This window comes from Antechinus flavipes, chromosome 1 (assembly GCF_016432865.1).
Source record: "Antechinus flavipes isolate AdamAnt ecotype Samford, QLD, Australia chromosome 1, AdamAnt_v2, whole genome shotgun sequence".
In the NCBI taxonomy this organism is placed as follows: domain Eukaryota; kingdom Metazoa; phylum Chordata; class Mammalia; order Dasyuromorphia; family Dasyuridae; genus Antechinus; species Antechinus flavipes.
In genome coordinates, this window is record NC_067398.1 from 285990934 (window position 1) to 286008878 (window position 17945).

At 36.4% G+C, this 17945-nt stretch overlaps 2 protein-coding genes across 2 annotated transcripts in view; one reads left to right on the forward strand and one right to left on the reverse strand.

Annotated features, from left to right (window-relative positions):
- ABHD17B (abhydrolase domain containing 17B, depalmitoylase) overlaps positions 1-2434 on the reverse strand; it is a 29476-nt gene extending 27042 nt beyond the window's left edge. Inside the window, exon 1 of the mRNA XM_051962109.1 lies at positions 2332-2434. The gene's annotated coding sequence lies outside the window, so the exon portion shown is untranslated. The remainder of the gene's footprint in view (positions 1-2331) is intronic.
- A 794-nt stretch (positions 2435-3228) lies between these two features.
- The window catches only part of C1H9orf85 (chromosome 1 C9orf85 homolog), a 48444-nt gene continuing 33727 nt past the window's right edge, over positions 3229-17945 (forward strand). Inside the window, exon 1 of the mRNA XM_051962119.1 lies at positions 3229-3697. Coding sequence (XP_051818079.1) covers positions 3596-3697 — 102 coding nt within the window. The 5' untranslated portion in view covers positions 3229-3595. The remainder of the gene's footprint in view (positions 3698-17945) is intronic.

A 17945-nucleotide genomic window follows, 5' to 3' on the forward strand; every position in this document is an offset into this window, starting at 1 on the left:
ATTACATAAATGTCCCAACTATGCCATAATTCTTAATATTAATTGTGTAAGAGTCAATTCAAATTCTTCAAAAATAATAAAAACTCAAAAAACTAAAATATTTTCTCTAATGTTAAATCGAAAAATTTCTTTCAAAACAATGCGCATCGTTATTTTTATATTCTCATAGTCTCCCCCAAGAAGTCAGCAAGACTGGATCATGACCCATCTAAAAGATGTGAAGAAACTGAACTAGATGAAGCACCCTAGATGACTAAAGTTTGTAAACTTGTAAAGCAAGTCAATGAACTCAAATCAAAAGCTCAGTTCCACCTTATATTCACTAAGCAAAGAAATAACACATTAATAAGACGCTTTATGTTATTCTGCTTATCCCAATGACATTTTATCAAGTTATTTCAGACAAAATTTCAATATTAGTACAAATTCCAAAAAAAGAAACAAAAGTCTTCAGAGCAACTAGCATATTTCACAGGGAGAGGATTAAATCTGCTTAGATTTCTAAAAGTCTAAATCTTAGCTTCTGCAATTAACTTCCCTAAATCCAAAGAGGTCAAAATAATAGGTGATAAATATTAATGTCCTTGGAAAGTTATAGGCTTTTAGAAACGGAAAGAGCTTTAGAGATGAATCTTCTCAATCCAAATATACTTCAGTTGTGATTACCTTAACACTGTTTCCTGAAATATAGTTGGTCTTGCTGTACTCAATTAATTCCATGAATAGAGTCCCCAAAAAAGAAAGCAAAGAATACAGGCAAAAGCACATCAGTCATTATTTCCTATTTCTGATTATTGTTGCTATAGTATGGACATCATAAGAGACTAAAACTTATTTTTATAAATTGATTTTGTTTGTAAACTCCCCTAATGAGATTTGAATTACAAGAACCAATCAAGACACACTTGGCTCAGAAGCACTAATCCCAAACATTGACTCCAGCTGTGTTGACCACTGCCAAGTCCCATCTCTGAACCTCAGTTTCCTTATCTGTTTAACTACATAAGTACAAAAGATGTATATCTTTTATAGTATATTTTATATGTATAAGAGGATTGCAAACACTGATGTTATACTATAACAGAATCACAAAATGACTAGGAATAAATTATCAAAATCATGAAATAAGACTACATTATATTACATTTTACAAATAGGAGGATGGCTTTCATTTTAAATAAACTTTTTTGGGAGCTTTTGCTCCAAAAATCTTGTTAAATTCACTTTAGGACTTAAAAACTTGGATTCAAATTCCTCCAGACATATTAGTTTTGAGGCTCAATTTACTCATCTGTAAATCGGGGGGAAAGGAAGGGGATTTAATTTATAAAGATCCCTTCCAACTTGAAATCTATTTTTTGTTCTCACTAACAAAACTGGGGAAAGGGGTGGAGGAGGAAGAATCTCAAGTAACGTTTTTCAGTGAGGAAGGAAGAAATGGACAAAAATCCCTCTTCAAACACATTTTTAATCCACATAAAATTTATAGCACAAATTGACTTCAGAGCAACATGCAACGTGAATTTTTTTCAATTTTTCCCTTAACCGCACAAAATTCTAATTTAAAAAGGGAATTCCTAATGTAAACACTTCGAGGGGTGGGAGTGGAGGGCGAGGGATGGGAGTGGAGGGAAGAGACCAGTCCCAGAAACGGAACGCTCCAAAAACAAAAGGGAAAGGAAAAAAAAAAATTACACCCCTCCAAACAAACTTCAAAACATTATGGCATCTCCCCACCCCTCCCCAACATCCAGACCCCGAATATCTGCCTCCAGTCAGAAATCAGTCTAGTAGCCGATTCGAAGATTAAGAATCCTTTCAAGTCACCTAAAGCTGGGGCATCCCTAACCAGGATCAACTCCCCTCCCCTTCCCCTTCCCTTTCCTCTTCCTCTTCCAGGAATAAGCAAGAAAGCTCTTAACGTACCTTCCCCACACCTTTTATCTACCACGAATGGCTCAGAGCCGGGCACCCCTATCTAGAGGCAGGACTCATCAAGCACTGATTCCACAATGACAAGACTAATTTAGAGCCAGTGCCCTCTCTCCCCAATCTAGTCATAATCTTCCCCAAAAACTAATCCCACCTCTAGCTTCCCGGACACAAGGCCGGGATTCTGCGGGTACCCAACAAAGGCATCTCCCCAGCCTTTCTCCTTCCCAGCCTTCGTCGCCTTCTCTTCCTCCTCCCCCCGCCAGCCCCGGCGGGTTCTGTCTCCTCTGCAGTTTCGGGGCCTAGGTGGTGCTGCAGCTGCATTAGGGGACAGGGCCGACCCGTACCCCTAGTCCCGACCCCGGGACTTTTCCCCTCCTACCCCCGTCGAAAACTCACCTGCACCTCAGAGAAAGGCTGAGTTCAAGGAACCTAGCGCGGGAGAGCCTCTTATTCTCGAAAAACCGGGACGTCCGTCCCGTCCCCCCCCCCCCCCCCTTCCCCTTCCCACTTCGCTCTCACACTCCGGGTTTCTCGCCTCCCTCCCCAAAGGACGAAGTCCACCGCCGCCGTCGCCGAGGGACCCCTTCCAATGGCGGCGGGTCTTCTTCCCGCCTGGCTGGAGGCTCGGCGTGTTCGTCCCAAGGAGGAAGGATAAGACCAGATCGCGGCGGCTGAGGAAGAGGGGAGAAGGAGAAGGGGGTCAGGGGCCCCGAGAGCTCCTTCTTCGCTGCCTCTCGCCCCGGAGTCCTCCTCGCGCTGCTCAGATTAAGTGACTCTTCTGCTGAGTAACGGCTTGGGCGCGAGAGGCTGCTCTGGGGCCTTATGTCCCGCGTGGTAGTGGTCCTGGTGGTTGCGGCCGATGCTTCTTTTCTTCCGTCCACGGAAAAAAGCCAGCTAGGTGTCTTTTGGTCAGGCCCTTGGGCTCCCTCACGTAGAGAAAGGGAAAAGTATGGAGCGTAGAATGGGAAGGCGGGGAGGGGGAGGGGGGCGTTGGAAGGGGAGGAAGAGGGACAAAACCGACCCACAGTAAAGCGGGAGTTAAGACCACGACGAACAGATGGCCTCGGTCGCACACAACTCGGGCTTCAGTCTGCACGGGGGAGGAGCGACCCATCCTGGCTTGGGTTTTCGCCAATCAGGAGCCGCCCAGCTGAGCGAGACTCACAAGGGGCCTCCGGAACGGCCGAGTGGTGACGGCAAGAGGCGGGGATTGCGGAAAAGCTAGACCAATCAGAGCGACCATTGCGGGCCCCTTAGCTTTGATAAGGAGTGGGGTAAATGAGACAAGTCCCCTTTCGAAGAAAGCAGGATTAGTCCTTGGAGTTTAAGGGAAAGACACAGAAAGTGAGTGATTCGTCGTCTTGGAGAGGTGGATGTTCGTGAGTTGGGTGTTGCTAAGGGACTGTGGAGTTTTTCTGAATCGTTTCCCTCTCCCCCGCCCCAGGAGTCACGTGGGCGGTGGAGAATTAGCTGAAGCGCTTCCTTCCGGGTCAGCCTAGGAATCGCTGAGAATTCCTCGTGTTCGCCCTATATCACTCCAGCGCCTTCTGGCCAAATTCTCTGGAACCTTTTTTGGGTGTGAGGGGCTCCCCTGAGCCCCTAACTTCCCAATCTCGTTTCTCTTTCTTTTCCACCTTTCCTGGAGGCGGCAACTTCCGAGATGAGCTCCCAGAAAGGGAATGTGACCCGGACCAGACCTCAGAGGCACCAGAATGCATTTAGCTTCAAAAATGACAAGTTCGATACTAGTATTCAGACCAAGGTAGGAGAACTCATCGCTATCACTAAACATCTGGAGGAGTTGCTTCGGAGCAATGGGGAAAGACAGAAATGGAATAAGAGTGGGGTCGAACGGCATCCGAGGGCAGCTTAGAATTGAGGAGAGGAGGAAAGAGATAGAAGTACTGAACTTTGAGTCTGAATAAGTGGACTCTGAAGTCCTGGTCCCATTGCTATGAGCCTTAGGCAAATCATCCCCCGGGCCCTATTTGCACCTTTAAAAGGAATGGTTGGGAAATAATTCAAACACCACTTTGGCTCAGACTTTCTATGATACTGGTTCAAAGGAATCCGGAATTGGCTGTGATGCAGAACTCGGTAGGATGATGTTCCAGGTTATGGTTTGCTTATCCTGAGAGTAAAGCCATAGTTTTGTGATTCTGAGCAAGTCACTTAACCTTTTTGCTGCAGTTTCCTAATCTGTAAAATGGGAATAATAATAGCACTTACTTCCCAGGGTGGTTGTGAGTTAATTAGACATTTGTAAAACTCTTTGCAAACCTTGTAAGCTCTTTTGAAGACTGGGGCTCTTTCCTTTATTTGTTCGTATCCTTTATATTTTGCCTGATAACTTACTCAAAAGTAGGTGCTTAGGAAATATTTAATAAAACTGAACCATGCATTTTGTTGTTCTAATAGATTTTCTTCAGTTTTCAAAGAATGTTCAGATTGTTTCAGAAGCCATCTAATTCCAGGAGGAAACATTCTCTAGGAAGTTAAATTGATGAGATTAGATTCAGGGAAGCAAAATAATGAGATTAGGGTTCCTGGTGTTCAGGGAGTTAAATGATGAGGTTAGTAGCAGGTTCAGGATTCAGGGAACCAAATGAAGAGGTTTGGCTTCCCTAAATCCCCATTAGGATTCGGGGCATAGGTAGGGAGTTGTGGGAACCCCTTTTTGGCAGCGCAGAGAGATCCTTTGTAAATTAGGAGCCTGAAAAGCTAGACTGATAAAAAGTTTATTATTTGCATTGGGAAGTCAGCTTTTGCTATGCATGAATAGAAAGACTGAATTCCTTAGTGGCAAGGTCCTAAGAGAGATATATATATAAAGGCTTGTTAGGGAAATAGGTGAGGGAGATAAAGAGAGGATAACGCTGAAAGAGAATATTGTTTTGAAATGGACAAAAGATTGACCTCCCCTTCCCTCCCTCAGTCTTGGGTCAAATGGCCTCAGAGAAATGTTTGCTCAACTAGATTAAGGTATCAAACTGTGCATACTCTTTGATCCAGCAGTGTTTCTACCCAAAGAGATACTAAAGAAAGGAAAGGGACCTGTATGTGCCAAAATGTTTGTGGCAGCCCTGTTTGTAGTGGCTAGAAGCTGAAAAATGAATGGATGCCCATCAATTGGAGAATGGTTGAGTAAATTGTGTTTTATGAATGTTATGGAATATTATTGTTCTGTAAGAAATGACCAGCAGGATGAATAGAGAGAGGACTGGCGAGATTTACATGAACTGATGCTAAGTGAAACGAGCCGAACTAGGAGATCATTCTCTACCTCAACAACGATACTATACAAGGATGTTTTTTGATGAAAGTGGATCTCTTCGATAAAGAGAGCTTAATTCAGTTTCAATTGATCAAGGATGGACAGAAGCAGCTACACCCAAAGAAAGAACACTGGGAAATGAATATAAACTGCTTGCATTTTAGTTTTTCTTCCGGGTTATTTATACCTTCTGAATCCAATTCTCCCTGTACAACAAGAGAACTGTTCGGTTCTGCACACATATATTGTATCTAGGATATACTATAACCTATTTAACATGTAAAGGACTGCTTACCATCTGGGGGAAGGGGTGGAGGGAGGGAGGGGAAAAATTGGAACAGAAGTGAGTGCAAGGGATAATGTTATAAAAAATTACCCTGGCATGGGTTCTGTCAATAAAAAGTTATTAAAAAAAAAAAAAACTAGATTAAGGGAAGTGTTTTGCTCTATGAAAGTGCTTGCTCAACAATGCTCAAGTGTTTATCCATAAGGATGCTTGCCTAACAATGTTGGATAACTCTGATCTATTCCAATAATCTATGTCAAACATCTTCCATTGTGTATTCTCCTTACATCCTGTAAGCCCCCTATTTTTCCCCCTGTAAGTGGAAAGTCAAGTCACTGTTTACGTCAAATGGAACAGCAAGGCTGAACAAGAATGTTTATAAGCCTGTCCCTTCTTCTATTTGGGATGGACTTAACATTCTCAAAATTACAACACTTTGGCTGTCTTGAATTTTATTGCCTGGGCTATTTCAGTTTCAGCCAACAGAGGTTTCCTTGGCATGGCATGGCATAGTATGTTAGGTCCTCTGCAAGGACTGGGTTTTAAATTGCCTCTTTTTATAATAGAAGCCTTGGCCTGTTATTGATGGGGGCTGGTCAGCTTGAACTGGAATTGAATAGAATTGAATGAGTGTCTCTAGGCTTATCTTTAATTCAATGGGAAGCTTAATCAGTAGTGTTATCAATGAGGATGGTGTGGTTTCTCAGGAAAACAGAATGAAGCTGTTAGGATGTCTCCTTCAGGCGAGATCCCCTACAGAAGCAGGATTCAAGGAGACTTTCTCCTTGAAGGAGTTTTAGAGAGTTTGGGGCTCCCTTGTCAAAATTACATGTCCAACATGGCCTCAGAAGTTTCCGAATTTCTCCTCATGGCTTTCTGTTTTTCAGGGTTTCCCCAAGAGACATCAGAATTTGTCTTGTCTGGAAAAAGGAAAGGGACTTTGAATTTGTGGAATATAGTACAATTCTTATTTAGATTGACTTTGTTGAAAAGTCCAATGGGAGGTAAAGGAAGATGAGACAAAAAAACTGGGAGAGGGGAAACCCTATGAACAAGGAACATTAGAGCCTCTTTTCCTTTGCTATGAGCCCTATTTTTCCCCAAACTCCTGGGATTGAGTACTTCTCTCCCCCCCAAACAAACTAAAACAAAATGCTGGTCAATTAACCCTTCCTTAGGGATGCCACCTCCTTTTAGGAATCTTCAGCAAAGTTCTTAAGGAAGCTGGAGAGAATGTTTGGTTCAGGGAATTAGTCTTAGTAAGCAGTAGATAAGTATGCCTATGTTGGGATCACAGGAAAAGTGATTGATACTGCTGAGAATTTTTAAGAAATGGAGGGAGAAGCTACAGGTCTCAGGTTTGGCCTGCTTTAGTTTTCTCTGCTAAATGAATATTTAGGATGAAATAGGATGCTAAGTCATTTGTTATATATGTGACGAGTGGAGAAAAGAGATAGTTAATAGATTTTTAAAAAGTATTTTAACTACAAATGTGCATTACAATATGTTAAACTCTGGGGACAGTCCTTCCAAAAACATTCATGTGTACTCTTCTTCCAAAAGAAGAGTACACATGGAGAGTGGGAGAGAGAAATGGAGAGTTGGGAAGGAGATACATTTGCCTCATAGTGGTCTGAAAATACCTGGGAAAAGTTGTGGAAGTCTGTATCAAAAGAAGATTAGACCCAAATTGGCAAATCTCAGGGGTTCCATGGCAGAGAGACCAGGTACTAGTTGGGATGAAGTGGAAATGATGACAAGAGAGGAGACAAGAAAACGATGCAAATACTGTGAAAAAGTGATTACCTCTCCTTTTTACTTCAGTCGCAGTTTCCTTCCATTCTGGTAGCTTTCAGTTTAGCCTGTAATCTTCAATTCTGTTCCAATATAGCTATTGGTCAGTTAAAAAAAACTATCATAATTAACATGTTGGATTATAGCTATATAATCTCTATAGTGTACTCGATTCGTTGAAAATCATAACAAAAATGATTTATGTTAGTATTTAAAAAAACATAGGCAATGGGTTCAGGTGGTTGATAATTCAGATTTTTTAGGTAATTTACAATAAATCGCTGAGAATTTGAGACAAACAATGAAAAAAAAAAACAGGAGTTGCAAAGTAGAATTGAAGACAGTAACTTTTAAGTTTCTGGAATTCTTGAATATCAATAGATATTCATGTAGTAAATATAGTTTGGATTTGCTGGAGGATGTTCATGTTAAAATACAGCTTTGTCGAAGTGTTATGTTTTCAAACCGAAGTCAATACTAATAATAAAGTGAAATAATAATATGACTGATTAAAAGCTGACAGGAAAAAATTGTGTGTGTGTGTGTGTGTGTGTGTGTGTGTGTGTCTTTGTATTTGTATCTGTAAATAGCTTAACTCTGTAAGCAAAAACTTTATTTTAGTTTTGGTTGGAAATGAAAATGTACTTTCTGTACAGCCAATAAAGTTGTCAATATTGAATTTAATGGACAAAGAATGCCACAAATGAATGACTGTTAGATTGATTAAAATCTTTTGCAGAAGTGTGTAAATCAGTGCATGAGAAAAATTTATAGCGTATGTTCTGGTGTGCTTTTCATGTTTTATTGTATAAAGAGTTTGGGGAAAGTGTTTTGAATTGTACTTACTAATAGGTACTTAGTAAATTCTTATTAATTATCACACAAGCAATAAATACATGCAAATACTTTGCAAATGTAAAAATAGGAGATTTAACTGAATTTGCAGAATCATAATTATGCCAAAGCTCAAATTATTTCATGAAAATTTCATATTTTTATATTCTCTCAATTTTGAATTTTTCTTAAAAAATTGATGTGAAGCAGGGTGGCTAAACTGTGAATAATCTGTTTATCCCTATTCTATGGGATTTCTGGGCCCCATTCCACAAATTGAGTAAACTTGCTTTGGAAATGAGGCTTTTTGCCAGACTTCTATTCTGTGTAGCTAATTTGGGACCACTTTTCTATAGCTCCATTACTTATACCTCACCTAATCTTAGATTTTCTGATAAAGAAAAATATTGCTGAATATTGTAGAAAAACTTACAATGAATTACTAAATGCTAAAAAGTTTAGTATGGAAATAGAAGTTATTCACTGGGCAGGGGCCTAGAAATAAGGTCTAGTTGAGTTGATGATTACGTAGTAATATATATGGATAAACTAATTTCAGGAAAGCAATATGCTGATACAGTAAAGATACTCTGGAATGACTTGGGTATTATTACTATTTATTATTATTATTTATTTTGCTGAGGCAATTGGGATTAAATGACTTGCCCTGAATTACACAGGTAGGAAGTACTAAATGTCTGAGGACAGATCTGAACTCATGTCCCACTGACCTCAGGGCTGTACCACCTAGCTGCCCCTGATATGGGTATTATTAGCAAATAGATGCATAAATGAAAAAAGTGCTAGGACAATTTAGAAAATCTCATCAGAGCTACGCAGTATTTGGACATGTACATCTTAATTTTATTTATTTTAAATGTCCTGATTATAAGTTTTTCTTCGTAGAAACATACTTTTTGTTCACTATTTTATCAATTTTTATGTTAGAAATATCACATTTGATTTACTTATATTTTATTAGTAATATTCAGAAATAGCATTTGATTATAGACTTTAGAGACCATGATGTACAGCTTCATAAGGCATAATGGTTAAGTGAATTGTCCAGAGTTATATATAAATATCTGAGATAGGATTTGAACCTAGGTCTTTCTGACTCCAGATGCAGTACTCTAACTACTATACCATTCTGTCTGTCTTTGCCACACTTATCATGGCTTAATTAATGTCATTTAGTTGACTGAATTATCATGAAACTGAAAAAATTATAACTTTATATTACGTAGAAACATCCATTTAATTGAATGCTACTGTGAGATAAAATTCAAAGTATCCTGGGATTTTTAGATCCACCAGGTCAGCCAGCCTCTTTTGCTTCTGCTTGTATCTCTGTATGCTTTCCTCATTTATAAGTTCTGCTTTTCGAGGCAAAGACCAGATCACCTGAGAAAACAAGGTTGTAGAAGTGGTATAACAATATTTCTAAAGAAAGGGAACCTTAAGACTGTCATGTGTTTGGCACAATATATGTTGCTTAGGGCTGCATCTTAGGACCACAACCTCTAAGCAGGTATCTTTATACCTCCTTGTATACATCCTTGTTTTCCTCAGAGCAATCTGTTGCTGTCTCATATCATTCTTTGTCTCTCAATATTCTCTGAACCTTGATGATTTCTGTGGAAGAATGAAATTAAGATAAAAAAGGATGATTAAGAAGCCATGAAACTTCCTGCATAAAGTCACTTTTAATCACCTTCAAGCATACTTACCTTTTATCATATACCGTCTTATATTGTTAGTTATTTTGTATTTCTTATTTGCAACTATTGCTTCTAGAGGAGTATGCCAAACAGCTTAGGGTTGTGTTGATTGATACTCAATAAATGTTTGATGCCTGAGTACAGATATGGCAACTCCACATAATTCTCAATGATTCTGCATTAGAAACCATTGATGGAAAAATGTTTTGGAATAGTAGATAAAATTTTCTTAAGACGTTATCAGCTCCCTTTTATCTTTATTGTTCCTATTATTACTTTGAATAAAATTATACTACAGATATCTCTTTGAATAAAAATTTTAAGAATCAGGTAACTGGGTAGCATTAGAACATCTGATTAGTAATATTCCTGATAATTTTGAAAGTTATTCAGTAATTATCCAATTGAAAGAACTATTGTTATATAACCAGATAATACTGATTGCTGTAAACTCTGCATGTTGTTTATTTGTTAAAGTTATCATAAAACTTTAAAAAGATGGTACTGGTTGTATAGTAATATGCTAAATTAAAAGTGTCATATTATAGGTATCCAATAAGATTAATCATAGCAATTAAGACATTTTGCTAAAATGGATTACATTGGTTTTATAACTGTTCCAAATTAGGAATTAAAATTCCAGTAATGTTAGCTCAAACTAACTTACAAGAAAGTAGAATTTTGAAAAATTACTTTGAGGAATCTTTTAAGTTAAAAATGCTTAGATGATCTTCATGTACTACCTATGCTTTCCCCCTCCCTTCTCCTAAATTATCTATATAGTGTTTGTTTTCATACTCTTGACTATTAAGAGACTGCTTCTATAGTAGCATGCTCTTTTTTTTGCTCAAAATTTGTCTAATTGAACATTTTTAGGGATCTTATAAAGAGGATATTGTTTGGATTAAATGACCTTTGAGATCTCTTCCAGTTCCTGTGATTCTGTGTCCTTTATCCATTGGCTTAGATTTCTCCTTTTCACTCACTTAAACAGGAAATAGAAGCAGGCAAATATATGTCTTATTGACAAGAGAACAAATACAAAGATAGTGTATCACTCCTTTTTCCCAAATTTCTGTGGTTTGACAGATAGAGGAATCAAGTATCTAATAGTATTCACCTAGAGAAAAAATGAAATGCATAGTTGTTCTGTGATTTTGTGGGGAAATTAATATTATACTTCTTACATATCAAAATACATTACTTTAACCCTTTCACAGTTATTCTTAGAGACTTTTTATTTTTTAGAAAACTTTTTATTTAAGTGTAAGTAAAATTATTAATTTATGCTTCTTTATATATAAACAGCTTGAAGTGAACATTGACCCAGGAGTTAAGTTACTATGTAATCTTGGAAAGAATATTGGATTAGGAGCTAAGATAGGGCTTTCCATGTGACTCAAAAAGTATATACCCTTGGCCATATTATATAACCCCTCTGAGAAATTGGAACAATATTGCTACTTACCTACCACATAGAGATAATTCAAGGATTAAAATGAGATGATTTATTAAAAAGAATTTAGATATAAGAGCAACTATAGAAATATAAGATATCATTATTTCATTGTTATTCTGTTATGAGTAATTTCTATCCATTAACTCAATAGCAGTTTCAATGTCTAATTCATCACTTGCTTTCATATCCTTTTTTCCTGCACTCATTTTAGAAAATGAGGTAACTCAGACCACATTGAAGTTAAATGAATTGCCTACAGACAAAGAGAGACTTAGATAATATTCACACCTTACAATCAAGAAAATTTTTAATTACACACAAAAAATTGACTCAGATTCCCTCAAAATCCTGCTCTTAAAAGTTCTTGAGTTCTTGAAAGTGAAGTTGTATACAAGCTCTATCTACCAGATTGATCAGAAAAGACTTTTGAGTGTGAAGCTCATCAAGCCAGCCTGCTTTTATTTCTAAAACACTCTTTACAAGCTTGGCTACAGATTAATTAAATTTTGGATCCTAAATGAGACCATATATTGAATTGTATTGGAGTTCATAGATATAGAATTGAAAGAGACATTACAGGCCATCTACTCCAATTGCCCATTTTATATTTGGAAACTGAGGCCCAGAGCAGTGAATTTGCATTTCCAGGGTCTTAGAAATTAAGGGAAAAACTGGGATTTGAATAAGTGTCCTCTGACCCCATTTGGTGCTTTTTTGTTGTACCCTGCTGCATTTTGATTTTTGTAAATGTCATAGATTTCTTGAAGTTTTGAAGGAAGTCATGATAGCAGCTTTCATTTATTTCAGATATTTCAAACTTTAAAACTTGCAAAGAACTTTACAAACATTTCACTTTATTCTCAACTTTTGAAAAGTTCTACTGTCAGTATTTTACACATGAGGAAACTGAGGCAGATAGATATTAAATGACTTGTCCACGGTCTCATACCTAGTGTTTAAGACAGAATTTCATATCCTCTCAACTCAAGGTCCAGGTTTCAGCTGCCCTAATGGATTGCTCTAATCTCAAATTCAGTTTGCTTTCTTATATAGGGAGAGGCCCAGTCCTATACCTTTCATGAAGGTATTAACTAGATTCAATATGTTTCTTTGTATTTGTTCAAAATGGATTTTTTTTTTACTTTTTATATTTTCAATTTCATTGGTACATCAATAGACATAATAATCGTGATAGCATCATAAATTTTTAATAGGAATTTAAAGTTTTTCTAATTTAACTTGTCTTCAAATACATTATTCTTTACAACATTATAAACTGGTGATCATCCAGTTCTGCTTTGACCTTTTCCATTGAAGAATTTAATTTTTCATAGAGATGTCCATTGGCATTTTTTTCTCTTTACTTCCCCAAGAATAATTTTTCCCAACTTACATGTAGAGATAATTTTCAGCATTCATTTTTATAAGATTTTGATTTTGAATCATTTATTATTTCTAAGGATGCCATAATTAGTTGCTTAATGTGCTTGAAGATATGTTCCAGAAAAACCCTACATAAAGGGGATATGAAAATAAATGTCTTTATTTAATATGTTTTTCAACAAAGGTCAATAATTTGTCTTTTTTAAGATCCCTTACTTGGGGCATAATATCATACCTGTTGGACAAGTCTTACCTATGACTAACTCTTAATGAATATTTATAAAACACGTGTGTCTTTCCATATTACATTACTTCATATTAAGAGTAGGGATCTTGCATTCCATGTTCATTATAGAACTCAGCCCATGTTGTTTATGACTTATTAGTACTTGTTCCTCTTTGCGTTTGAATAGATGCAGAATATAATTACCAGTCAGTGAAGTCTCTGTAAATGACATGACATGATTCATTTTGTTAAAAAGAATATTGCCTAGCAAGTGACCTTTTTTTTTTTTTCAAAACTAATTTTTTTATTTTTGATACTCTTCTTTCTTTTTAATCTATAATTTTTTTTTAATGACATTCAACCTCTGAGGAATACAAATGATCAGGTTAATCTCATTATTATTGCTTACTTAATAATTAGTAAGGGATAGGAATTGGAACTATGATCTCCAGGGTGATGAAACTCTGGCAACCAATATAAATTGTCACCTTCACAATTTATAGTCTTACAGATTTGCCTGGGTGGTTTTATATGGTTGTCTTTAACATAGAGAGATTGAGTGCCTTGTCCAGGGTGAATCAGTCTTAAATATTAAAACTCAAATTGAAGTAATAGTTAAAAGAGTCATGAAAGGTTATATAGGCAACTTTGAAAGAATTAGGAATAATTTTCTATCTGTATGTTGGATTAAAAAAGCACTGGACAGTTAGGCATTATGATTTTTGATCCTGGCTTTGGCATTCACTGATGAATTGTATGATATCAAGCAAATTATTTAATCTCTGCTTCCATTCACTGTGGAATATTCTAAGAACAGTAAAGGGAACTTTTGCAAAATATTGAGAATGTGATTTATGCATTTGATGTGATATTATTATGTGTATTGTTTTTATTATAACATCACTGTCCCAAGTAATCTTATCTAAAGGACATGTTTTATAGTAGATTGTATAAACAAAAATATATTGAGAAAGCAATTTACTAGACACTTATCAAAGTACAGATTGGTCTAAATAACATTTGTATCCCATACATATGAAGATATTAGAAAATGACATCAGTCAATCTAAAAACATTTATCTAGAAATCACTCTTCAGCAAGCCATGGCATCTAAATTAGGGACTTTGAGTTCATCTGTGATATATACATTCCCAGTTTACCTGTGTCTTTTACTTGGTATCGACTACTCAAGCTAACCACAAGAACAATCCTTTTCATTGACTGTTGCATGAGACTTTTGCATACTTTTCCCCTGGCATTACCTGAGAACTGATTTGTGTTAGAAGGTCTACTAATACTGAAGGATGAAAAAGGGGAAGATAGGTCCTAGCTTTATCTTTTTCATACCTGATGGTAATTTCCCCAGTCCCAGTTTCATCATTAATCCCCATCTCATTCCTTTTCCCCCAATTATACTTACCATTCTCTGCTCCCCATCTCTATTTGTAGTTTTTGGGATGAGATACCTGTAGCCTGATTTTTCTATGAATTGTAAACTGTATGTATATAAGGAAGATTTGAGTTGTTAGATTTCATACTTCATCTGGCTAGACTTTCCATTGATGTCACTCTATTCCACTCTGCAGTATTGTTTTTGTCAGAAAACAAGTCTGAGTTCCAAAATTATACTTACATAGGAATTTCAGAAATACAATTTAGTTATAGTATAAATCTTCTATCAAGTCAGTAATTTTTTGCCTTTCTAGAACTTGTTTGGCTAAGAATATTTTATTCTTAATCTGAAGTTTGCCTGTCTACTGTGACCTTAAGCCCACACAAGGGGCCCACATGAGCCTGTGCTTTGCCATTAAGCATTCTCCAATTTATGAACACTGTACTATTGGTTGATTCATACATGATCAATCAGTCTTTTTTAACTTTTTAAAAAAAATTTTGAATCTCAAATTTTTTAAAATTTTGAATCCCAATCCTCCCTTCTCCTTGAGGCATCAAGCAATTTGATACAGGTTATATACATACAGTTTTGCAAAACATTCCCATACTGTGTTGTAAAAGAAGACTTAGTATTCTTCAGGTTCTGCTCACTTCACTTTTGCATCAGTTCATATAAGTCCAGTTTTTTCCTGAAATTATTCTTGTCATTTCTTTTGGCACAATAGTATTACATTATGATAATATATCAGCTATTTCCCAATCCATTTCCAGTTCTTTGCCACCATAAAAAGAGCTGCTTTAAGTATTTTTGTACAAATAGGTCCTTCTTCTTCCCCTTTTTTTAGTGATCAACCAATAAACATTTATTAAGCACATGCTATGTGCCAGTTACTGTGCTTAGAACTGGAATACAGTATCCAAAAGAGACAAAAGATAGTCCTCACATTCAAAGACCTTACAGTCTAATGAAGGAGATAACATTCACACAACATTCACACAAACATATGTGAAGCAAACTATACACAACTTAAATAGGAAATAATTAACATAGAGAAGGTATTAGAATTTATTGGAGAGAAAACTTCTTGTTAGAAAGGTGAATTTTTAATTGAGCTTGAAAGAAAGCCAGGGGAAGGAATAGATGGAGCTGGAAGGTAGGGGAAAGGGAAAGAAAAATATAGAACAACTTGGAGGCTAGAATCACTGCATCAAAGCATAGTTGGTAGGAAGTTAGGAGGAGTATATTTTAAGGCAATTGGAAAAGAGTCTTTGAGAGGACTAGGGTTGTAAAGGGCTTTGTGTTTGCACTTTAGGAATGGGAAACCACTTGAATTTAATGAATGTGGACGTAGAGAAGAAGGAGATGATATAATCACACCTGTATTTAAAGAAAATCACATGAGTGGCTGAATGGAGGGTAAATTGGAGTGAGAAGAGACTCGAAGTTGGCACATCTACCAGCTGGCTGTTGTAATAATCAGATGTAAAGTGAATGAAGCCATACTTTATCATTGATATCCTCATTGATAGTGTTTTAATACAGAAAACACCTAATGAATATTTTTTCATCCATTCATTCAAATACCTACTTGTCTTTGATGCTCTTTCTAGGCAAACTTAACATGACAAAACTATTCTCCAAAACTAGCCCTTCCTTCATTTTTCTCTTTTTATAGCATCATTTCATGGTGGTTGATGGTACCATTTATTCAGATTTCCAGACTTGAAGCCCCAATTCCTATTGAAGGAATAATCTTTGATGCCTCTTTTCCCCTCACCCTCCATATCCGAGATACTGATATTTTTATTTCCATTATAAACCTAACATGTTTTCCTCTTCTTCCTATTGCCACTACTGCCTCCCCAATTCAGGTTTTTTTTGTCTAGAATGTTTTAATCACATCCTAACTTGTCTTTCCTGTTTCTATATTTTCCCCTTTAGACTATATTAAAACAGTCTACTAGGGCAGTTAGGTGACATAGTGGCTGGAATGGGAATCAGAAAGACTCACCTTTCTGAGTTCAAATGTGGCTTCAGACACTTAACTAACTGGGTAACTCTGAGTAAGTCATTTAATGCTGTTTGCCTCAGTTACTCATTTGTAAAATAAGCTGAAGAAAGAAATGACAAACCCCTCTATCATATTTGTCAAGAAAACCCTAAATGGGATCATGAAGAGTCGGACATGAGTGAAAAATGACTGATTAACACCACTACCACATCCTAGTTTTGCCTAATCAAAGCTTCAAAAAACCTTCAGTTTGCCCATTATATACCAAATAAAATTTAAAACTTTTTTTAATGTTGAACGAACCCTATAATGATTTTCAATCTTCCTTTTTAACCTTGTTTCCCTGTATTGCACCCCATCATGTACCCCATGCCAGTTAGACTAGATAGCTTGTTTTTCCTTAAACATACCCCATTTTTGTGCATTGTTAATATTTTTTCAGTCTAGAATTCCGCCCTTTATTTTCCCACTAATCCCCTTCTATTCCCAGCTCTACATTTTAATTTTATTTTATTTTTGCAGCTCTGTTTATTATTGATGTCCATTTTTCAAGTTCTGCTTTAAATACTCTCCTCTATCCCCCATAGCATTTTGTTACTATGATAGCAACATTACACAATAAATGGTGCTGACCTTGCAGTCGAGAAGACCGCAGTTCAGATGCCACCTTATATCCTTGCTGTGTGACCCTTCTTTTTAACTTAAAAGTTAAAGAACTCCCTTTCTTCATCTGTAAAATTAAGGTAATAATGGCATATAAACTAGAGTTAACATACATAAAATCCTATGCAAGTCTTCACCACTATATAAATGCTAATTACTATTATCCTTATTAACAAAGTACATATTTTCTCTTCTCAAAAATTTTAAATTCTATGGGGACATAAACCATGCTTGATTCTTCATTGTTTTTCTCCAAGCCTTTATTATACCATCCACACACATAATACCTTCTCAATAAATATGTATAATAAACACTTGCAGGAACTAGTACAATCACATGGATAAAGCTTTTATAAAGAAGCAGCATGGTTTAGTGGCTTCAGTGTTATCGGGAAAATCTGACTTCAAAACATACATAACTAACTTTGCAATTATGAGCAAATAACATAATTCCTATGAATCTCAGTTCCCTTATCTATAAATTGGGGATAATAATACCTGTGGTATCCCCATCATAAGGTAGTTGAGAGTATCAAAAGAGATAACGTTAAACAACTATCCAACCCTAAAAAGCTATATAAATGTAAGTTATTATATGGTGACTATATTTCAATAATCAGAATAACAGTTTAGTTTTAAATTGCCCAACAGTTCAACCAATGGAAACTAAAAATATATTTTGTCAAAATGGCTGGGTTTGGTAGGAAACTGAATTAGATTTATTCTAATCATGTTACTCTTCTGTATAGAAAACAAAAACTTGACTCAGTTTCCCTCTTTTTGATGAATCAGATAGAATTCATGTGAGAAGATGTCAGATTTTAAAAATTTCTGTCTATTGGATTGTTTTGGATCATTGTCTTTTAAAAGCCTTTCCAAAGACCTGGAGGCAGAATGGATAGTTTTGGATTTGGAATCAGAAAGAGGTGTTGAAATCCTGTTTTGGGCACTCATTTGCTGGG